We start from the raw sequence: 24,457 nt of genomic DNA on the forward strand, positions 1-24,457 counted from the left end.
TGACACATCTGTAAATGATCAATGTTTACACTGAATAAATAATCTGTAGGAGCACCAGGAGAGAAAATGAACATCCAGCAGAGAAATGATTAAAAGTTCAGCTCATGTTCAGCTCATTGTGATGAAGCAATACACTGTCATTTACTGTGATGAAACCAACAGGATTTGATCTCTTTCTGCCAGTGTTTGGACCGTCATGATGGGAACATGAACATTTGTGGCGTAATACACTGAACTGATGAAGTCTGAACCGTAAATGTATTGATGTGAATGTGAACAGGATGATCGTTCACACAGACGGATGATGATTGTTCTTCCTCTGACCGCATTAAAGCAGAAACTGCTCAACTGCTTCTAGACACGTTTCTACATTTTTGCTGTAGTTTTCTTTACTAAATAAATCTGAACGATGGAAATGTTTTGATGTTGTTCTCATTTCTTAGTGTGAATTGATAAGTACATTTAATTCCAGTATGTTATGATATATACACACTGCTGTTCAAAAGTTTGGGATCAGTACAGTTTTTTAGTTTTAAAAGAAGTTATGCTCATCAAGGCAGCATTTACTTGATCAAAAATCCAGAAAAAACTCTAATATTGTAAAATATTATTTCAATGTAAAGCATGACTGTTTCTAACATTGATGATAAAAGTAATAAATCAGTATTTTAGAATGATTTCTGAAGGATCATGTGACACTGAAGACACAGCTGTGCATCACAGGAATACATTTTATTTTTAAATATATTAAAATAGAAAACCATTATTTTAAACTGTATTAATATTCTACAATATTACTGTTTTTTTCTGTATTTTTGATCAAATAAATGGAACTTTGATGAACATAAGAGACAAAAAACAAAAAAAATCTTACTGATCCCAAACTTTTGAGTGTATATAATGACAAGCTTTCGTATGCAAATGATCATTTTATCTCTTTTATTAAAGACACAAATAAAGAAATACACAAATATAAAAGCAAACAAACATTAAACCATGTAACAGTTTATTTTATAGTTTAACATCATGATTTGATTACCCATAATCCCCACTTTTGAATCAGAGTAAAGCATTAAAAGGGAGAGTTTTGGTCCATCATCATCATCATCATCATCATCATCATCATCAAACACGAGTGATCAGCTCCATATCTTGATCTCTCCCGTCCAATCAGACGTGGCGGTGACGGCGGGAATGACGGGATGGAGCGTGGCGCAGACGCAGGCGTGTTGGTGAGCGTGAAGCGTGTTCAGGGTGCGTGACGTCTGAAAGTCATAGAAGTGCACAGAACCTGTAGAACTACCGGAAACCAGAACGCTTCCGTCTGCAGAGAACCCACAATGCACTGGAAAACCCTCCACCTGCAAACAACAACAGCAGCTCAGGATCAGTCACATGACCTCTGGAGGCGCAGCAGATGTTAACGTGTGTCACGTGACCTTGTGTCCCTCGTAGCGGCGTCTCTTGTTGATCCTGTAGGGCCGCTGCGCTGAGAACAGAGCGATGTAGCTGCCGTTGGTCTGAGAGACGAAGCTGTTCTCCAGCGGATGAGACGCCAGACACGGACAGGTGAAGCGCTCCTGACACACAACACCACACACATGAGCAAACTCCACAGCAGCTTTCAGGAACGGACATTTAAAGACAACATCAGAAGCCCATTTTCCAAAAGTTATGATTTTTTTAGGGTTATTTATAGGGATGCACCGAAATGAAAATTCTTGGCCGAAGCCGAACAAAATTAAACACTTAAGGCTGATTACCGAACACAGTTTTTCATGTTTTTTGCCAATTTTTTTCACCACTGCATATATCAAATAGCCAAAATGTGCTTTTTACAGTTTTGCCTTGCTTTTCAGAGAAAAAAATCAATTACAAAACAACAATTTAAAAATATTTACTTAAAACTGACCATTTTTAACATTCCAGTAGACATTATAGCCTACCAACAAACCACATTTTAACTTAAAATGAATAAGTTAGTAAAACAATATTCTTTGGCCATTTTAAGAGCCCCTTCTTGGATCAGGCATGTGTTTCTAATGTACAAATAAATGCAGTCTTGCTGAGCAAAGGACAATGTTAGAATAAATGTATTAATAGAGCTGTTGGAATTATTGTTATCATTATTTTTGTCTTTTTAATTATATTTTACAGAACAACAGTAAAATTACAATGCTATCATTTGTGAATGATTGTCATCTTTGGTCTTTGAACCCTGGCTAAGGAGCTGCTGTCAGAATAAACACAATTGGTGTCTGGTGTATTAGACAACAGAACGTTCTGGAGTTGATTGACTAATGGATGATTTCAGTCATCATACAGTAACCTTTCTCTCCTCATGAAGACATGCGATGCGCTTCTAAACAGTCTCTCGCTGTCGCTGCTTGTCTTTCTCGGCCAGTTTTAAATGTTTCCACACTGACCACATGTTTGATCATTAGTGAACGCCTCTATTTGATCACGTCACCTCATTGTTTGCTATCATTTATTCGGCCTTTTCGCTTTCAGATAAACACCAAAACAGCTTTTTTTTGCTATTTTCAGACGAATCATATTTCAGTTGCTGAACATTTGGTAAATCCCTAGTTATTTCATTTCATATTTTAGATAAAATTCCTCAAATGTCATGTAAAACAACACGCTTTTTCAGTGTTGGGGTAAGCATTACAAGTAACGTGAGTTACGTAACCAGATTACTTTTTTCAAATAACTAGTAAAGTAACGCATTACTTTTTCAAAAAAATGTAATGCCAGTTACTTTTTTTTCCTTTATGTATTTAATCCCGTTGTATTAACCAATGTTGTTGCTGACCTTTGCTGATCCAATTCAACCAGACTAATAAACAAAACTTACTTTAGATGAACATTTGTGCTTCATTTTTCTCATTGCTGAAGAGTGTTGAACTTCATTTTCCTACAGTTCTACTGTACAGACAAGAATTTACTTTTTCTTCAGCCTTAGGCTTATTCATTTTACTTTTTGGTGTGAAAGGGCTTTTAGATTTGTTAAAAATGTTTTATATAAACAAATGAGCAATCCCTGCCCAGATTTAAAAAGTAACGGGAAAGTAATGTAACGCATTACTTTCCCAAAAAAAGCAACTAAGTAACGTAATTAGTTACTTTTTTACTTTTAAAAGTAACTTTCCCCAACACTGCCCTTTTTACCATGTCAAAAAACAGCTCTGTCGACAGCAACTCTTTTGGTGCATGTCTCTTTAAATGATAATGAGCTACTGCTCTCTTCTGTGGGGCGTGTCCATGCAAATATATCAACATATGGCTAAGAGAGGGTCTTATTCAAATATTCAAATCTATGTAGAAACCGGCTGCAGATTGAATCATTTCACTGGATCACAGTTTCAGACTCAGTCCATAACAAACCGACTGTGTCTTTTCTTTTCAGCTTTTCTGAGCTGCCACTTACGCCACAAACCTAACTCTAATGCAAAAAAAACATTTCAGTCCATTGATAATTTTGGCTGCGTTGTGCATTTTTATTAAAATTTTAATATTTCATCTTCATTTCCTATAATAAACGTATTTTACACTAGGTACATAAATAGTTACAATCAGGATCTTGAGGATAAAAATGTCCTCATTAAAACGGTAATATTTCATCCGACTGTCATTTAATTATCAGATCATGCATTCTCTGTTAATATGCTCTCATTCTGTTGGCAAAGCTTCAAACTTCTTCTAGTTTTAACATTTTTACTATTTTCCACCTGATGGCACCATTTTCTCATTGATCTGTGGAGTAAATATTAGCTTTTTCCTGTTTTCTGCTCCAGTTGATAAAAGACCAACAGAATAAAACAGATGTAATTATAATTGTGAGGTTGTGTTTCTGCTGATAAGAGACTGTGGTTTGCATGTTTACTCAGAAATCTGTGTATGTCTGTGTAAAAAAAAGTACTTTTTATCTAAAACGGCACAAAAATTAATGCTGTTTATAGAAGACTGTAATGATCCAAACAAAGAAAAGTTTTTTCGGCAACACTTTTATGTATAATGCATGATAAAGGTATTCATACTTGTACAAATGTAATGCATTATAAAGTGCACTACTAAGGAATTATTAATGCATTAAAACTACTTTTATAATGCATTATATATAAAGACTTTTCATACAAAAACAACAATGGGATTATGTAAACAAACTAGCATTTAAAGGGTTACATTGTGAAAATGAATTTTTGATAGTTATAATATTATGAAGTTTTTTGATGCTTATTTTTGTCCTGTGTAACTTTTATGGATTAACACAAGGGTTAAAGAGCTTGGGAAGACCAAGTAAAAAAAAAGAAAATTATTTTATTGCATCTTCTGATCACACTGCAAAAAACAACAACAACAACAAAAACAGTATTTTTGTCTTGTTTTCCAGTGCAAATGACTAAAGATTCTTAAAACAAGAGATAGATGATAAAATAAGTCACGCTTTCCGATTAAAATGAAGTGCGTTTATGATAAAAACAAAAATAACTATCTGTCAATAAATCATGAACTCATTCTTTTTTGGTCTATTTTTTAGAACTTCATATTTTAAGCAATTTCGCTTCTTCAGTAAATGTATCTTGATTTAAGAATGTTAAGAAGAATGTTAGAAGAAAGACAAAAACACTGTGAAGAATATACATTTTTTGCAGTGTATGTAACATGAAGACTGTCTGCTGTGATCTAAGAGTTTGTGGAAGACAGCGTTTCAAACCCTGCTGGATCACTGTGTGTCTTACGTGGAATATCTGGTTGGAGAGTTTGGCGGTGGTCTCAAAGTCCCAGGCGATGAGCGTTCGATCGGCGGAGTCTCGGCTGACGGCGTCGGTGCTGCTGATGAACTCTCTCCCGTCGTTCAGGAACAGGACGTCCAGTGTCCGCTGAACCGCCGCTTTATACACCCGCAGCACCTGGAGACAGACGTACAGAAGCCGTCAGACAGAGAAACCTCTGAGCGCAGACAGAGGCTCATGGGAAAGCTTTGAATCAGACTGACCTTACGGCAGCGGGCGTCCCAGGCCCTGACCTCTGAACTGAAGCCTCCGCACAGGAAGACGTCGGGCTCAGAGGGGCGCGGGGCGACACAACACACCTTAAAACCGTTCTCCATCTGTGCGATCGTCTTACCTGAGGATCAATAATCAATCAGTCAGTGTCGTGAGTTTATCACAGCGTCTGTGAGCTGCTGCAGAAATGATTCACTTTAAGTGATTCACATACTCAATCTCAGCTGAAGATCTATTAAACAAGTGATTCAAAGATTCATTTCATGTGGTTCTGGTTTTTAAAATCGCATCTGCATCACAGGAAAGACACAGATGTTCAATGAAGACCTGCACGCATTATTAACAACCAGAATAAACTATTCTTCTGCTGATTAAAACACCTCATTAGCATAACTGAAGAGGTTTAACATAGTTTGATGTTTATTCAGTTTTAACGGAATTAAATAAATCAGAAAAAAATATTTAGGAACCTGCTGATCCAAATTAAATTATTTGCAATATGCACACTGAAGTTCCAAACTGAATCAAATGAATCGTGATTCGCGCTCCAGAGTCCAAATCTGAATAACGATTCACAAACCATCATTTCATAAGGAATCAGAGCGCAATTCATAAATCACTCAATTCAATAAATGATTTTATTGAATTGAGAAAATCATTTACAGGACCTGCTCTGAAGAAACCATCATTTCATACAAGGAATCGGAGCGCGGATCACAAATGATTCAATTTGCAAAATGATTCTCAGCCCGCTCTGAAGTCCCAATATGAATCAAATGATTCATGTTATGTCATTTAAAGGTCTTACTTTGTAGAAAGACAAATCAACACTTTTTAAGACCATTTAAAAACCTGCATCTGAATGTATTTTCCTGTGATGATTCATTCAGATGTACATCTATGTGTTCAACAATGAAGCGATAAAAACTCCATGTGTGTAAACTGGCTCAACGGGTGAACTTCTTTATAAGCTGTGGATTAATTAAACTGGTTTATATGATGATGAACCAATATGTGCATATTAATGACAGCATTTGATGCATATGATCAGGAGATTGTAGAGAAGCAGGAAACACATGATTTCAATCTCTTCATTGGTTTTTCTCTGAACGGTGAGAATGTGTCACATCAATTACAGGCTGATGTTCGGGGAGCGATGAGAGTCATCCTCCTGCATAATTAATACACTTCCTCAGTGTTTTTAATTTAGAAATGTAATTAGCGCAGCGCTGACGGCCGATAAGAAACGTGTCTCTCGTGAGCAGATAGAGTTAGTGCGCAGGAAACACACATCGGCTCATTTCTGTGAGACTCTAGAATGAATCAACAGGGCCCAGTTTTTCAAAAGCAATCCAGTGGGATTTTGGATCATGGATTGGATCAAATCTTGGAAATGGGTTTTTCAAAAGTAAAAGAGGGATTTTGAATTAAGATCAGACCATGTAATCCAATCTTACGCTTGATTTGGATCAAACCTGCGCTTTGGGTTATTCAAAACTTTGAACTCAGATTGGGATCTATTTGATCCAAAAAACTGGATTATCCTGATCCCATCAGAAAGGTGGATTCAGTTGTGATTTTTTTGAACCAAAAAAAAAATTAAAAAAGTTTTATTTTGAATGATCTCAAACTTAATGGTTACTGATGATATATAAATTCCTTCATATTTGAAGCCTATATGAAGCATGTCACATCTAATGAGACAACAACAACAACAACAAAATATATCAAAGCTGTCAGATGTCAAATAAATGTGACCCTGGACCAAAAAAAACAGTCTTAAGTCGCTGGGGTATATTTGTAGCAATAGCCAAAAAATACATGGTATGGGTCAAAATTATTGATTTTTCTTTTATGCCAAAAATCATTATGAAATTAAGAAAAGATCATGTTCCATGAAGATTTTTTGTAAAATTCCTACTATTAATATATCAAAATGTAATTTTTGATTAGTAATATGCATTGTTAAGAACTTAATTTGGACAACTTTAAAGGTGATTTTCTCAGTATTTTGATTTTTTGCCCCCTCAGATTCCAGATTTTCAAATAGATGTATCTCGGCCAAATATTGTCCTATCCTAACAAACCATACATCAATAGAAAGCTTATTTATTTAGCTTTCATATGATGTATACATCTCAAAAACGTTTAGTAAAATTTAACCTTATGACTGGTTTTGTAGTCCAGGGTCACAAATGGATGGAAAATCAAAGATGGAAAATGCTGGTATCTGTCCTGTAAATGATTTTTGACTTTTTGATTGTTTTTGTTTTGTTATTTAACATTAGAACAAACTAAAAAATGTAAAATGTTTGTTTACTGCAGTGTTTCTGTTTCTTACAATTAAAACAAACAATGGCTATTTGTGGCCACAGGTATTTTGTCTACCTGTTGTTCTTTGCTAAGCCAGAAGGCTACACTGTTGGTTCCATTTAAGGCTCTGGTAAACAGGATTAGGTGAAATCCTGAAATTTGGTATTTGGATCACAGTGATCCAACCCAATATTCCTTTAAAAAACTGTCATAAAAGTAAGATAGATCAGTTAATCCTGGATAGCAAAACATGGGATTTCCAAATCCAGACCAATTTGATCCAGATTACATTTTTGGAAAAACTGGGCCCAGCAGACAGACTCTCAGGACACTTATGGGTCATTTGTGGAGGAGTGAAGGGTAACTCACCCGTCTCCACATCGGTGAGCGCCGCGCTGCCGTCAAACGACCCTGAGAGGAGGCGTCGCCCACACGCCAGCCAACACGCATCACGCACGGACCCGCGGTGGGCGGAGTATGTCTGTAAGCACCGCCCACTGCCAACACCATCCCACACCTGAAACACACATTCATTATTACTGCTCGATCCAATGCCATATTCTCTCATCAATGTGACCGATTTCACATAGAAGTGTGCTATTATGGATTTTCAGAAATTACCTTTCATGCAGTGTGTAACACAGTAAATGAAAACATCCTGCAAAGTTTGAAATCTGAAAGTGCACCGTGTATAAAGTTATTGTCTCTCAAAAGAAAGAGTCGACTCTGAATCATTTAAACGTCATTTTTAAATAGAATCCCAAGTGGTTTCATGTTGACGTCAACAGTGTGGTGGGATCCGGTGGATAGCATCATGTCGAGAAGACGCTGTGCTCTGCACCGTGAGAGGAAATCTGTTAGGATACAGATAGGATATGTTGAAAAACTCTTATTTTCTCCTCCAACTTCAGTGTGCAAAGATCAAACACCCTTTACAAACAAAAGATAAAACAGCGATGGAGGAGAAAATGAGATGGGAGTTTTTAGACATACCCTAACTGTCTTGAACCAGAGTACGCATCACAGAGCTAGACTAGACCAGCATTTCAGGTTAAAAAGTGTATGAATTTTTTTTTTTTTAGAGTCCTTTGAAGCTGCATAAAAAATGTTTAACCTTCAATCCGTTGAGCACCATTGAAGTCCACTATATGGAGAAAAAATATGGAATGTTTTCCTCAAAAAACTTCATTTCTTTACAACTGAAGAATGGGGCTGAGCAAATTATCAGGATATTTTTATTCTGAAAGTGGAGTAATCCATTAAAAATTGTACTGTGTGTGAGGGCTTTGGAAAAATGAATCGTTGAGCGAATTGTTTGGGAGTCGCTGAGCAAGGTAAAAACAGAAGCATATTATAAGACACAGATAGTGTTTTTGACTTTGCACGCATGTCAACCTGTTGTTGGGGACTCTCAAAACCAACATTTCATCATCCATAATAGGGGCACTTTAAAACACCCCTATTGTGGCACAGGTCAATTTGACTCATATTTGGTTTTTTAACTCCTTGAAATGCTGGTTCAAATATTTATTTCTTGGTGACTTTCTCACCAAATACCAAACATAAAGCTGTGTTGTAGAAAGGCTATACAGATTTTGTGACTGTGATGGTGTTACAGGTCAGACTGAGCCACATTGGTTTCCATGCAATTCATCAAAAATCAGCACAAAAGAGTCGGGTAAAAAAAAAAAAAAACGAGAAAAAAATTGCAGCTTGTCAAAGACTGAAATATGAAACATTTGAAATTGAAAACCCATCTTCTGAATCATCCATGAAAAACTGACTATTTGTCTATCTAGTTGAGTTTGACGGTCAACAGTGAGGTTTATTGTTACTACTTTTTTATTTCAGTAGCTAATCTGTTGCAGTACTAAAAATAAGCATTTTATTCTTTATTAAAAATGTATATTTCTACTTGTAGTCATTTGCACCTCGGTGAGCAAATAATCACTAGAATTAGTCAAAACAAATAAAAATATCCATTCATTTTCTTTATTTTGTTTGTTTTGTTTTTATAACTGTACTGTCTTAATGGTTTGTTTTTTCTAGTTTGATAAAATAAAAACCTGCTCTGAAGTTCTGGACACGATCTGCGCTCTAGAGTCATAATTTATAATAATAATAATAATAGTCATAATGAACCATAATTTCGGATCAGGAATTGGAACACGGATAACAAATCGTTTAATTTGTGAAATTTTTCGCAAACCTGCTCCGAAGTTCTGATCTAAATCTAACGATTCATTCAATTTGCGAAACAGAAGTGGATATACTTATTGTTGACTTGAGGAAGTGAGTCGTAACGAATAAAAACATCCATGAAATGTCTTTGTTGAAGCCTTTTTTTTTTTCCAAAAGAACTTTTGTTCATCATTTCTCATATTTTATGTATAGATGTTTAGTCTCTGACAAGCTTCAATAGAGGTTTTCTGTTCCTACATTAGTCTTTCTGTGTTTCTGCAATGGTAATTTGTAGAGAACCGCACTGAAACCAGTGGCCATACCCTGCATTATCAGCACAGCAGGACGGATCAGAACTGATCCCAATCTGAAGATTAAACCCTGTGTCGCCGGAGGACAGGTGAATGAACTCATGCTGGACTGACGACAATGAGCGATGCGGCGTGTCTCCTGATGAGGGAACACTAGATGAGGTGCAGTCTGTGCATGTCCTCTGGTGGAGTCGGGAATGGAGCGTTCGCCCCGCAGCTCATCATGCTGCGCTCCTCTGACCCTCCACAGAGACACACTTCCTGTGTTCCATTATTAAACACACACATACACACATCTGATAGCAGTGGCTCTAATATCCTACAGACACAGATACGAGACGCCGCAGGCCAGAACGAGAACGTCAGCTCAACTACACGCTTTACAAGAACATCTGCTCAAACCCAGCAAAATACACTGAACATGAGTCTTCAAACACACAGACCAATCTTGACCAGAAAGCAGCAGACACTTTAGGGTTCCTACTCAATACACAAAACATATTTAACATAAATAGCATTATTTTAGCTTTAGCCCTATATTTGGTATTCATTTCAGCTTTATATTTGGTAACTGCAACTTTGTATCTCATAATTATTTTTATATAAACAATAAACTTGCAATCGCGAGTTATAAAGTCAAAATAGCAAGACAATTCTCAGAAACAAAGCCAGAATTCTAAGAACATATTTTTTTACTGCTCAAAACTTTATAACTTGCAGTTGTTTATATTTCACAATTCTGACTTAATAACGCGCAATAGCAATTCTGAGAAAAAAGAATGTATTTTGTAGAATTGCAGCTTTATTTCTCAGAATTGTCTTGCAATTCTGACTATAACTTACAATTGTGAGTTTACATCACGCAATTCTGAGAAAAAGTCGGAATTGTGAGATAAAATGTCACAATAACATTTTTTTGTTCAGTGGCGGAAATGGGCTTCCATAACATACAGAGCGCCAGCCCTAGATAAAAAAAACAAAACAAAAAACATACCTTTGCATGCAGACAAGACACTTTGTTTTGTGTTCTTTAGAAACTATTCACATGCGAATGGGAATTTTTTACATGCTTATGCATTCTAGTTTTATATAAGCCTAACCTATTTCCCTCGTACAGCACTGCCATCTTACTATGAAAAAACCAGAGCATGGATGAACATGAATTAATAAAGATCTGTTTGCTCAAAACTTGTCTTTCCTTATGATAGTAAAATTTAAATGTAAAGTCAGCAACACCAAAGCTCCAAAAGTAGCACAGATTTCTTTGAAAAACGTTTCAAACACGCAGGCTCTTCACCAGAAGTAGTACCTCGAATTTCAAAAAACGAAATAGAAGCAAAAGTTTAGAAAAGCAAATATTTTTTCCATATTCTGCTTTCTTTTTTTTTTTGGCCTGGAAATTACTTGAATTAACTTCCATACTTTTCTAAGTCTCATAGGCATTTCATTATTTCACGAGTCACACAGACGCTCTATTTCTCATGCATTTCTAAGCAGCTGCTGATGAAGGGCTGACGGCAGCACTGGTGGATGAATCTAGTTCAGCGTGTGCGTCATTCACCTTTCCTCAGGACACGCGTGAGCGCCGCTGGATCTCCTGGGTCTCGACACACATTATAACGCCACAGTGATGGAGCGGCTCCACCGCAGACCCCCGGAGGACACGCTTACATGAGAAACACCTTCACCAAACACACGCATGTTCCTGGAGGATCACGGATGTCCTAGTGCTTCAGACGCGCTTCACTCTCACCATTGGTTGAACTCATATGCATTGGTTCTGCAGTAATCTAATCGGCTCATTCATTCTCATTCAGGTCCTTGACAACAGCGCCGTCATGTTCTTTCAGCCGTTTGCACAATGATTTATATTCATTAGTGCTGTTTAGGTTAATCATCACTAGTTCTGATGCTGATCAAACCTCCAGGACTGAGTGCTGCTTTTTTGAGCACTTTTGCTTGGGCACTTTTCCACTGAGAATGGGTAACACATTTCTATCCTGTGTTTCACCTGGATGCCCACCGACAGCAACATTGCTCAAAAAGTGGCCTCGTGTTTTGTCATTACAGTCATGATGAAACTAAAGAGCGTCTGATCTTTGATTCTGTATCGTGATGTACAGTCAAACCAAAAATTATTCGGGCTCCAGATATCATTTTTTATATATTTATTTTTTTCACTAGTGGATGCAGGACACTATAGTTCATGTATGTAAGTGAGGATAGCAAAATGAAGTAAACAGAGACATATGTGACCCTGGAGCACAAAACCAGTCTTGAGTAGCACGGGTATATTTGTAGCAAAAGCCAAAATTATACATTTTTATTTTATGCCAAAAATCATTAGGATATTAAAAAAAGATCATGTTCCTTGAAGATATTTTGTACATTTCCTACCTTAAATATATCAAAATTACATTTTTGATTAGTAATATGCATTGCTAAGAACTTCATTTGGACAACTTTAAAGGTGATTTTCCTCAATATTTAAATCTTTTCTTTTTTTTGCATCCTCAGATTGCAGATTTTCAAATAGTTGTGTTTCGGCCAAATATCGTCGTATCCTAACAAACCATACATCAATGGAAAGCTTATGTAAATTAAAACAAATTGACCCTTATGACTGGTTTTGTTTTCCAGGGTCACATATTACACCCAAAAATTCTTCATACAGTGGACTACCAGTAAAATTTATAAGAATGTGGTGCCAAAAATTTGATTTGACACTTTGACCTGACCATGTTTTGATACCTATTATAAAGTTATCTGACATTATCGAGATGATATTTTATTACCATTTTCTAAACTTTAGCAAATAAACTGATAATGTGAGAAATGTTGAAGGTGTCTGAAAACATTCAGTTTTGACTGTATGTCTGGTTGAAATGAAGATCAAAATTTGAGGTATTTTAGGATTCTGTGCACTATCTGCTGATTGGATGTTGAGATGTGGGCGTGGCTCTCAGATGAGTGTGGGGGCGGGGTTTAAGAGCACTAAAGAGACAACTGACCAATCACTGCGAGATCCAGTCGTGATGCTTTGAAAACATTTTTAAACTAGCAAACAGTTAACTTTGTGCTTCTGATCGCACTGCCAAACACTGACACTCTTCCTCTGTATATCTGTCTTGTTTTCCAGTGCAAATAAAGATTGATTTACACGAGATACAAAATGACAGAAGATATGAAGTTTCGTTTTCTGAGAAACTAAACAAAATGAATTGAGTTCATGACTAAAACAAGAACAAATATTTGCCAGTAGGGTCAGAAAAATCAACTTAATTCAAAGAGAGAACATTTTTAAACTTTTTTAACATATATTTGTTCTTGTTTTAATCATAAAGTCATTTCTCAGTAAATGAGATTTCATATCTTCAGGAGCCAGTTGTTCAGAAAGTTTCATCTGAATCAGAATGATCTGGATCTGGAAATGTTTTGCTATCCAGGATCAGGTAACCCATCTTACTTTTGTGGCGGTTTTTAAAAGTAAATTTGGATTAGATCACCCCGATCCAGATACAAACCTTTTCAGATTTGCAAATCTGGATTACAAGTGCTTTACAGAACCTCTAAAGGGACATGCTGATGGAAAAAAAAAAAAAGAAAAAAAAAGTTAAAATGTAGTATTTTTAGGCCAGTTTTAAAGTTTTATTCCTGAAATCCACCCTTCCACTGCTGGGATCAGAAAAATCCAGTTTTTCCTGGATCAGTAGTATCCCATTGTTAGTAAAACATTTAGAAAAACACAAACTGAGGATTTAATCCAGATCAAAACCAAGACTTAAAGAAGTAGTTCACTTTCAGAACAAAAAATGTACAGATAATGTAATCATCCCCTCGTCGTTCAAGATGTTCATGTCTTTCTTTCTTCAGTCGTAAAGAAATGATGTTTTTTGAGGAAAACGTTTCAGGATTTCTCCATATAGTGGACTTCTATGGTGCCCTGAGTTTGAACTTCCAAAATACAGTTTCTAAATGATTCCAGCTAAGGAAAAAGGGGTCTTATCTAGCAAAACAATCTTTTTTTTTCTAAATACATATACTTTTTGACCTCAAAATTGTCTAGCTCAGCAAGAAGTTAGAAATTTTTTTAGAAAATAACCAATCGTTTTGCTCAGCTGGGATTGTTTAGAGTCTTTAAAACTGCATTTTGGAAGTTCAAACTCAGGGCACCACAGAAGTCCACTATATGGAGAGAAATCCTGAAGTGTTTTCCTCAAAAAACAATTTCTTTACGACTGAAGAAAGACATGAACATCTTGAACGACGAGGGGGTGAGTACATTATCTGTACATTTTTGTTCTGGAAGTGAACTACTGCTTTAATCTTGTGATCTAATCCGGATTCTTTTTTTCTTTTGAACAACCCCAATCCGACAAAAGCCAAAACCCGACCAGATTGCTTTCGAACAACTGGTCCCAATAAATGTATCCTGATTTCAGGATGTTTAGATATTTGTACTGAAAAATAAGGACAGATATTCATTTTTTGCAGTGTATGCAACATTTAATGGCACGACTTTATGGACTTAAGATTTCAGACACAGTCCAACCCAAATTCTGATATTTAGAAGACACCTGTAGAAGCAAGAGCTGGTTAGTTTGGTTTGGTTTAGATTAGGTTAGTCTGACCTTGAAGGTTTTGTCCATGGATGCAGACAGCAGCAGATGACTGAGATGATCCACTGGACTCCACTGCAGGACGTTCACTGGACCCTGATGGGCCTGAATGCGGCACTGCGTGCGTCTGGGCAGCTCAACCCCTCCACGCTTACGGCCCAGAAACGGCCGGACCCTCTCTGACACCTCAGACAGCACAGGAGATCCGGCGGATCCAGACCAGTCCGGTTCTTCTGCCTGGACGACTGTGGGCTCAGCGGAGGACAGTCTCTGTCTTTTAGAAACATACGGCCTCACCACAGACACCTGCGGATATACTCTCTTCACGGAGGCAGATGAACCACATGAGCGCTGTGCTGCTGATGGATATGATGATGATGAAGATGAGGAGCTCATGATGAAGGCTTTCTCATGATGAAGCTGAGGAGCAGCACACACCAGCTGAAGATCTGGATCCGTCTCACTGTCAGAATCCTCATAATCCACCAGAGAAGCCATAGGAAGCTCACAAACCTCACATCAATGTAAACAATAATAACAAAACATACTTTTAGGTAAAGAACGAAATGATAATCTTATTGATAAATGGCTCTTTATAATATATAGTTTATATTAAAACCCATCTCTACTTCGTCACAAATGCATTTGGAGTTCATTATAAAGTCAGAATCATCAGGAGATATTAAATGATTCAAACACTCACAATAAACGACGAATAACTGACATTAAAGGCATCTGTCCTGTCAAAGTTCGCAGTAAACATTGATCAAAATTCATGCCAAAATATAAGGCTTTATATATTAGTTTAAAGTCGTTCGTTGTAGCTATATATTCTTGTTTACATGATTATTATTCGCGTTTGTGGCGCGGTGCTTAATTTGAAATATCAGACATCGAACTCCGGAAGCGCGAGTCCGTGAGGAACTTACAAACAAAATAAAAGTCCCGTTTAAATCCTTGTCCGTGAGGAACTTACAAAGTAAGAGTCTCCATTTCAACAATTCGTGTTTATAAAACACACATCCTATATTAAACAGCCTGTATGTACTAATGTTATCAAAGTAAACTTGACAAATCATGATTAAAAGTGTTTTTGAAAATAGCTTTAATGCACAGCAGCGTGTGAGACACGCGACCGGAACTGCGGTGTGTGGAGCGGATGTTTCCTGTCGGGCAGTTACCGGTGTGACGCGGCCAAAGCAAGTCTGATGCAAGCTGAATGAATTAAATCACCAACACAAAACGGTGCGTTTATTTATTCCTCATTGTTATTTATTGCTGAAATGAACTGCTTATGATTACTGGTGTGAGCGCTGATCGCGACACTGGGTTCAGATCGGTGTTTAAATGTTGACATGCGGCAGGAGAGACCATATGTCACAATATAAACCATCACTTTCACTTCATTACAGCTGAAGATGGCAGATTTGAGCCCCATGGACCTGTATGAGAAGCTGACAGCTCAGGGAGAGGCAGTGAGATCTCTGAAAGCTCAGAAGAGCCCCAAAGTGAGTCTGACACTCAAATCATTAAGATCTTCTGTGAGAGCTTTCATGACATCTGATGATTGACATCTGACTGTGATGACTGACATGTGATGTGATTATTAACGTTTAAATGTGATTATTAATGTGAATATTGACATGTGATGTGATTATTGATGTGATTATTAACGTCTAAATGTGATTATTGATGTGAATATTGACATGTGATGTAATGATTGACATCTAAATGTGATTATTGATGTGATGATTGACATCTGACTGTGATGACTGACATGTGATGTGATTATTAACGTTTAAATGTGATTATTGATGTGAATATTGACATGTGATGTAATGATTGACATCTAAATGCGATTATTGACATGATATTTGACATCTGACTGATGACTGACGTGATTATTGACATCTAAATGTGATTATTGATGTGATTATTGACATCTGACTGTGATTATTGACATCTAAATGTGATTATTGATGTGATTATTGACATCTGACTGTGATTATTAACATCTAAATGTGATTATTGATGTGATTATTGACATCTGTGATTATTGACATCTAAATGTGATTATTGAGGTGATTATTGACATCTGACTGTGATTATTAACATCTAAATGTGATTATTGATGTGATTATTGACATCTGACTGTGATTATTGACATCTAAATGTGATTATTGAGGTGATTATTGACATCTGACTGTGATTATTGACATCTAAATGTGATTATTGATGTGATTATTGACATCTGACTGTGATTATTGACATCTAAATGTGATTATTGAGGTGATTATTGACATCTGACTGTGATTATTAACATCTAAATGTGATTATTGATGTGATTATTGACATCTGACTGTGATTATTAACATCTAAATGTGATTATTGATGTGATTATTGACATCTGACTGTGATTATTGACATCTAAATGTGATTATTGATGTGATTATTGAGATCTGACTGATTATTAACATCTAAATGTGATTATTGACATGTGAAGTGATGATTGACATGTAAATGTGATGTTCCTCAGGCTGATGTGGACGCTGCGGTCCAGCTGTTGCTCCAGATGAAGCTGGACTACAAGCGTGTGATGGGTCAGGACTATAAGGCCGGATGTCCACCGGCGGAGGGTGAGATGGCGGTGGATAACGGAGCAGCGGCGGAGGATGGAGATGATCAGGTGGATCCGTGGAACGTCTCCTCCAGCAACGCCAAAGGAGTGGACTACGATAAACTCATCGGTCAGTCCATGTTCTGCTCATCATTTGAGTCCATCAGTGGAATATCTGCTGCAGGTGTGTTTCATATCTGACCCGTGATCAATAATGCATTAATGCGCTGCTTCTGCTGCTGTCAGTGAGGTTCGGCAGCAGTAAGATCGATCAGGAGCTGGTGGACAGAATCGCTCGAGTCACAGGAAAAACACCACACCATTTCCTGCGCAGAGGAATCTTCTTCTCACACAGGTGACACTTCATCACACATCAGAATAATAAAGGGGTCCAGAGACCCATGGGGAGAGAAAATAAGACATTAAAATATTAAGATAAGTAATTAAATAGATTAAATGTAGTTATAAAATTAAATGTTAACGAATTACAATAAATATTAAAAAGGATATTTAAACAAATAATGAAAATATGAGATTAAAATAAATGAGTAAATATGATGTGTAAATAAATAATAAAATAATAATAAAAATAACATTATAAAATATTCAAAAACAAAAAATACATAATAGCACAGTTCTGTAGTGAGTAGAAAAAACAATAGAGTAATAATAATGTCACCTAATAGGAATAACATTTGAAAATCTGTAATCTGAGGGTGCAAAACAATCTAAATATGAAGAAAATCACCTTTAAAGTTAAATTAAGTTCTAAATTAAGTTCTTAGCAATGAATATTATTAATCAAAAAGTAAACTTTGATATATTTATGGTAGGAAATTTACAAAATAAATGTTAGTGTGGCATTGACTGAATGTTTGTGATTTGCAGGGACATGCATCAGATCCTGGACGCGTTTGAGAATAAGAAATCCTTCTATCTGTACACGGGTCGAGGGCCGTCCTCAGAGGCCATGCATGTGGGTCACCTGATACCCTTCATCTTCACAAAGTGAGTCTTCCTCAGAGCATCAGTGTTCAGTGTGAGTCTGTGATGGCGCTGACGTGTGTGTGTGTGTGTGTGTGTGTGTGTGTGTGTGTGTGTGTGTGTGTGTGTGTGTGTGTGTGTGTGTGTGTTTGTCACAGGTGGCTTCAGGACATGTTTGACGTTCCTCTGGTGATTCAGATGACGGATGATGAGAAGTATCTGTGGAAGGATCTGACGCTGGAAGACTGTCATCGATACACAGTGGAGAACGCCAAAGACATCATCGCCTGCGGATTCGACGTCAACAAGACCTTCATCTTCTCTGATCTCGACTATATGGGGTAAAACACATCACTGTTTCCAGCACTGATAATAAATCAGTACATTAGAATGATTTCTGAAGGATCATGTGACACTGAAGACTGCAGTAATGATGCTGAAAATTCAGCTTTGCTTCAAAGGTTTAAATGATATTTTAAAGTATATTAGTAAACCAGCATTTTAAACTGCATTAACATTTCACGATATCACACTTTTTTCCTGTATTTTTAATCTAATAAACGCAGCCTTGATGAGCAGAAAGGTTGCCTTTAAAAAGCATTACAAATCTTACTGATCCCAGCAGCAGTGTATATATATTATTATCCATCTCAAATATGATAAATGCCAGTATAATGCATGGAGATATTAAGTTATGACAGACATTAACGTCATGATTTCCTGTTGTATTGTGAAAAGTGCTCTGAAATAACCGTACGGATGTGTTTGTTCTGAACAGGGCGAGTCCTGCGTTCTACAGGAACGTGGTGAAGGTTCAGAAGCATGTGACGTTTAACCAGGTCAAAGGCATCTTCGGCTTCACAGACAGCGACTGCATCGGTGAGGAGAGTCTCTGTTTGGCGTCAGTGCGTCTGGTGTTTGTCTGTGGCTTTAATCTCGTGTTTCTGCAGGTAAAATCAGTTTCCCGGCCATCCAAGCAGCTCCGTCCTTCAGCAGCTCATTCCCGCAGATCTTCGGCGACAGGACGGACGTTCAGTGTCTGATTCCGTGTGCCATCGATCAGGTGAGTCGCTCGACTCGTGCTCACGTCGCTGGACTCGTGTGTGTGTGTCCGTGTGATCATGTGAGCGTCTGCTCCTCAGGATCCGTATTTCCGGATGACGCGGGACGTGGCTCCTCGGATCGGCTATCCCAAACCGGCTCTGCTTCACTCCACCTTCTTCCCGGCGCTGCAGGGAGCTCAGACCAAGATGAGCGCCAGCGACGCCAACTCCTCCATCTTCCTGACCGACTCGCCCAAACAGATCAAGAACAAGGTGCTGCTCCTTCCTTCATCTGGGCTGTGTTTGACTCCTCATGCACGCAATCAATGAACGTCACATTCACAGCGGCTCTTCCTCTTCCAGGTCAACAAACACGCCTTCTCCGGCGGGAAGGACACGGTCGAGGAGCACAGGAAGTTCGGCGGGAATCCAGACGTGGACGTTTCCTTCATGTATCTCACCTTCTTCATGGAAGACGACGATCAGCTGGAGAAGATCAGACAGGTGAGATCAGGGAGATTAGGACAGGACACTATTTGACTGAGATACAACTATTTGAAAATCTGAGGGTGCAAAAATATTTAAATATTGAGAAAATCACCTTTAAAGTTGTGCAAATGAAGTTCTTAGCAATGCATATCACTAATCAAAAATTACGTTTTGCTATATTTACAGTAGGACATGCACAAAATATCTTCATGGAACATGATCTTTACTTGATATCCTAATGATTTTTGACATAAAAGAAAAATGTATCATTTTGCCCCATACAATGTATTTTTGGCTATTGCTACAAATATACCTGTGATACTAGTTTTATGCACCAGGGTCACATTTATTAGACACTTGTCAAGACAATATTTGTCATTTTTATTTACATTATGTACTAAAAAACTAAAACTGCAATAAATATATAATCAACTTTAAACTTATAATAGAAACTTATTGTAGACATACAAAAAAATTGGTAGACAAAATGACAAAAACTTATTTTATTTTGGCTATGTTATGGCCAGTGCATCATTTTCATTTAGTTTAACTTGTACTAAAATATCTAAAATAAAACAAATATACAGATAAAAAAATAAAAACACCTGTCAATTTAAACTGAAATCTGCAAATATAAAAATAAAAGCTAATTCAAAATATTTCTAAAATGGTAAAAGGTAACAAATGTACTAACAAACTAGGAATGAATAAAATATTTAATAATCTTTGTTAGTTTTAGATGATAAAGGTCTTATTGTAGTACATTAATGTTGACAGATACAGTTTCTGATGTTAATAATGTATTATTGAATGTTGAGCTTAACATCAAGTCTTGTATATATTAACTGATGTTAAAACCTTATTGTGAAATGTCTCAATAAAAACTACAGTAGTGTGATGGTAACCGTGTGTTGTGTTGCAGGACTACAGCAGTGGTGCGCTGCTCACCGGTGAACTGAAGAAGTGTTTGATCGAGACGCTTCAGCCCTTGATCGCCGCTCATCAGGAGAGACGCAAACTCGTGACGGAAGACACCGTCAGACAGTTCATGAGCCCTCGCAAACTACCCTTCAACTAACCACAGACTCTCAGATACACACACACACACCTCTCGCCATCATCTTCATCATCTTCATCTTTGCTCGTGTCTAATAAAGCTGCTGTGACCAATAAATGATGACACTGAAGTTGTAAGTGACACGTTTAATGTCATGATTACGGTGCTGATGATCCACACATTCACTCGAGTACATCTTCACCGTCTGGAAAACAACACACATCTGACACAGAACACGAGTCCATGTGGACATCCCTGATATGAGTCACACTTGAACATCTCTAACACTCACTTCAGATTAAACACACAGAAGAGTCTCACTCACCAGACTCTGAGGAACTCTTAGTAAAGGGTTAAACCTGTTCACAGAACAGCAGCGCAGGTTCAGTTAGTTCAAATGAGATGAACACACAACAGCTTTGAGTTCAGACAAAAAATAAAAATGTGACGCTGGACCACGAAACCACTCATCAGGGTCAATTTTTGAAATTTGAGATTTATACATCACTTGAATGCTGAATACATCAGCTGTATGTGTTGATGTATTGTTGATTGTTAGGAAAGGACAATATTTGGCTGAAACACAACTTTTTGGGAATCTGCAATCTGAGGGTGCAAAAAAAAATCTAAATATTGAGAAAATGACCTTTAAATTTGTCCAAATGAAGTTCTTAGCAATGCATATGACTCATCAAAAATTAAGTTTTGATATATTTATAGTAGGAACTTTACAGAATATCTTCATGGAACATGATCTTAATATACTAATGATTTTTGCCATAAAACTAAAATTGATAATATTGCCCCATACAATGTATCGTTGGCTATTGCTACAAATAAACCATGTGCTACTTCAGACTGGTTTGTGCTCCAGGGTGACAAATGTGCTCATCCCAGATTAGGATGAGTTTGTTACTTCATCAGATTTGTATAAATGTGTCTCTGCAGTGAATGGGTGCCGTCAGAATGAGAGTCCAAACAGCTGATAAAAACATCACAATAATCCACAAAACCACTCCATCAGTGAACATCTTGAATGGCTTGAGGATGAGCATGTTTTTAGCACATTTTTTCATTTTTGTCTGAACTATTCTTGTAAACATCTATGATGCTCTTCAGCAGACACAGAGGTAGAAACAGCAAAACACACTCAAATATATATGAATTGAAATGATAAATATATCAACACTCTGTAGTTGTGCAGCTCATAATAAAATCACAGCTGAACACAGAAACACATCTGCTCACAAACATCCAGCTGTGCAGATTAGAAATCATTGTGCGTGACGTGAAACCGTCCTCAGTGAGGAATCAGATGAGCAAAGAGAGGATCTGATGATGATCTATGACGCCGGACGCAGAAAGCGAACGACCAGTTCGTAGGTGGCAAACACGGACATGTTGACCGGAAAGGCACGGACGCAGTTTACCGTCAGACCCTTGAAGAGGACGGAGACGCCTTCGGTCCTGACGCTGTGTGAGATGCAGTGAAAGAAGCCTCTGTAGCGCCGGCCGCTCACACCTGACACCTGCAGACGGGCTTTGATCACATCCATAGGCGTCCCCACGGCCCAACCGCACATCCCCGACACACCGCCCGCCACGAGAACCACCGGCCAGCCTGAAACAACATCTCAACACTCAACACTCAAACACGTCACACACATCTGATCAGCACTGAACTCTTTTCAACTGCCTTTTTTTTGGAAAAGCATGCCAATCAGAAGCTCATGTTTAATTTGCATGCATTTCTGAAACAGAAATCTAAACATTGGATACTGAGCTTCAAAGTTCATGTTTATTTTTGCTGAAATATTAGTTTTACTTCTTTTTTATCTCTCCATAAATCAGAACGTTATGGAAACTAGTTTCTGCCACAGAAAAAACAAAATGGTAATTGCACCTTTTTTTAATTGAGTAAAATGTTGTATAAAAAGTGTGAATCAAATATGAACAAGTTCAGAATATAGAAAGGAATAAACAGTGTTCATATAGATACTGCAAAATGTAATTCCAGGACTTTTCAAAAACTACTTTTTTGATTCTCAAGGACTTCAAACAGATATCTCACTTATCAAACAAATATACTAATAAAAACAAAAGGACCAAAACAAAGCGAATCACATGCAAAGTATGCACTGATGTCAACTTAAGAACAAAAAGAGAAAAAAAAAAACACAACATTTCAAATGAACTGTAATTGTGGCAGCAACAGCGGTGATACCAATTTAAAAGGCATATTATATATAACTGTACACATTAAAAACAAAGGTGTAGGTTTGAGTTTTGGTCACTGGTGGGGACATAACAGCAGATCAGTTACTGCTAGGGTCAATTTAGTAGTTTAATAAAAACAAGAAAAAAATATTTGCTGAAGTACAGATCTAAAGTCTCAATATGAATCAAATGATTTGTGATCTAAGTCCTGAAATGAATCAAATGATACGCAAAGTTCCAAAGTAAACGATTTGCGATCCGAGATTTGAAATCCCGATCTGAACCAAATATTTTGCGATCCATATGGAGGTCTTCAAAACAGTGAATTATTTTGAACCATTGTTTTGAGTTTTAAAAAAAGCTCAGTTTGACTCATCCCTATACCTGCTTTTTAAAATCAATACTTATTTTGACTTATTTAATAGATACATTGTCTTTCAATACTTCAAGTGCTTTTCAAGTATAATTTGCAAGTATATATTGCTATTTTCAAGGGTTTTCCTGGCCTTACATTTTAAAAAGTCAAATTCAAGCACTTTAAGCACGATTTATGAACTTTGAATAAAACTGTAAAGAGGAAAAACTACAAATATGGATTGGAAGATTGGATTGCAATTCCACAGACACAAATAGATGAACAGTGATAAACTTTTAAATGTGTATTTTGATGTTTTCTTTCCACTAGTCTGAAATAATAATATGGAACATGATATCGAAGCAAAATAGATCTCAAAACTGAGCATAAAGACACTGTTTTTTCTTGTAGTGTCATCGACTGATGAATATTTGTGCTGTTTCTGAGGTTGAGGTTTGGTCAGAGATGAGGTACCTGTCTGATGGCCGTCTGTGGGCCGCAGGAAGTCACAGATGCTGTTGTAGGTGAGGAAGTAGGTGGCGAAGGAGGGTCCGTCACGCAGCGCTAAAGCGGCGGAGCCCTTATAGAGCCCCAGCAGACCCTCGTCCCGCACGATCCTCAGCAGACAGTGGAGCGGACCCCGGTATCTGGGCTTGGAGTCCGGCGGATTGCTCTGACACTGAAGACGAACTTTCACCATGTCTGCGGGAGACATCACCAACACCTGAACCACAACAAACACAGAGTTCACACAGAGTCACACACACACACAACACTTCCTGTGAGCCGATGAACGCGGAGCACCTGAGCGACGCCTCCGGCAAACCCTGACACAAAGATATCAGCTTTACGATGAGGATCCGATGCGCTCCTGTGCCGCAGATCCTGCAGGAGATGAAGGACGTTCCTGTAGGTGCCGAACACCAGAGACGAGCTGATGGAGACCGTGGTCAGCGGCATCGACATCCCGCGGTAGAAACCACCAACCTCAAACACACAATTCAAAAATCTGTAAAATAATTGACTTCATCTAGCAATTTGGCTTACATCTCACAATTCTAACCTCCGTAGGGCGTTAAAGACACTTTACTGGGCCACTGCTGTGTTTATCATTTGCAAAAGTCTAAAGCATTTAAAGTATTCCAAGTGCAGGGAGATGCAAAGAGAAGTACATTCATTTCTCTCTGGTCATACACCTGGAGCGCACACACACACACACAGACACACAGACACACAGACACACACACACACACACACACACA

At 37.6% G+C, this 24,457-nt stretch overlaps 3 protein-coding genes across 3 annotated transcripts; 1 reads left to right on the top strand and 2 right to left on the bottom strand.

The window, feature by feature from the left end:
* Positions 1-975: 975 nt before the first annotated feature.
* wdr25 (WD repeat domain 25) lies at positions 976-14,942 on the bottom strand. The gene is made up of 6 exons (XM_073827087.1): positions 14,446-14,942; positions 7,692-7,839; positions 5,000-5,130; positions 4,743-4,913; positions 1,440-1,580; positions 976-1,361 (listed from the first exon to the last, which is right to left on the bottom strand). Exons 1-6 carry the CDS (start codon positions 14,929-14,931, stop codon positions 1,140-1,142), a joined length of 1,299 nt encoding a protein of 432 aa, XP_073683188.1. The 5' UTR covers positions 14,932-14,942; the 3' UTR covers positions 976-1,139.
* Positions 14,943-15,603: 661 nt separating this feature from the next.
* Positions 15,604-20,760, top strand: wars1 (tryptophanyl-tRNA synthetase 1). Its single transcript, XM_073826867.1, has 11 exons — positions 15,604-15,678; positions 15,846-15,941; positions 16,970-17,180; positions 17,297-17,405; positions 17,939-18,058; positions 18,193-18,375; positions 18,813-18,913; positions 18,985-19,097; positions 19,177-19,350; positions 19,441-19,581; positions 20,489-20,760. The coding sequence occupies exons 2-11, from the start codon at positions 15,852-15,854 to the stop codon at positions 20,642-20,644; spliced, it is 1,398 nt and encodes a 465-aa protein (XP_073682968.1). The 5' UTR covers positions 15,604-15,678; positions 15,846-15,851; the 3' UTR covers positions 20,645-20,760.
* Positions 20,761-20,908: 148 nt separating this feature from the next.
* On the bottom strand, positions 20,909-24,286 carry slc25a47b (solute carrier family 25 member 47b). Its single transcript, XM_073826868.1, has 3 exons — positions 24,000-24,286; positions 23,670-23,919; positions 20,909-22,244 (listed from the first exon to the last, which is right to left on the bottom strand). Exons 1-3 carry the CDS (start codon positions 24,159-24,161, stop codon positions 21,967-21,969), a joined length of 690 nt encoding a protein of 229 aa, XP_073682969.1. The 5' UTR covers positions 24,162-24,286; the 3' UTR covers positions 20,909-21,966.
* Positions 24,287-24,457: the final 171 nt, after the last annotated feature.

The sequence above is a fragment of the Garra rufa genome, chromosome 21 (genome assembly GCF_049309525.1).
Source record: "Garra rufa chromosome 21, GarRuf1.0, whole genome shotgun sequence".
Lineage (NCBI taxonomy): Eukaryota > Metazoa > Chordata > Actinopteri > Cypriniformes > Cyprinidae > Garra > Garra rufa.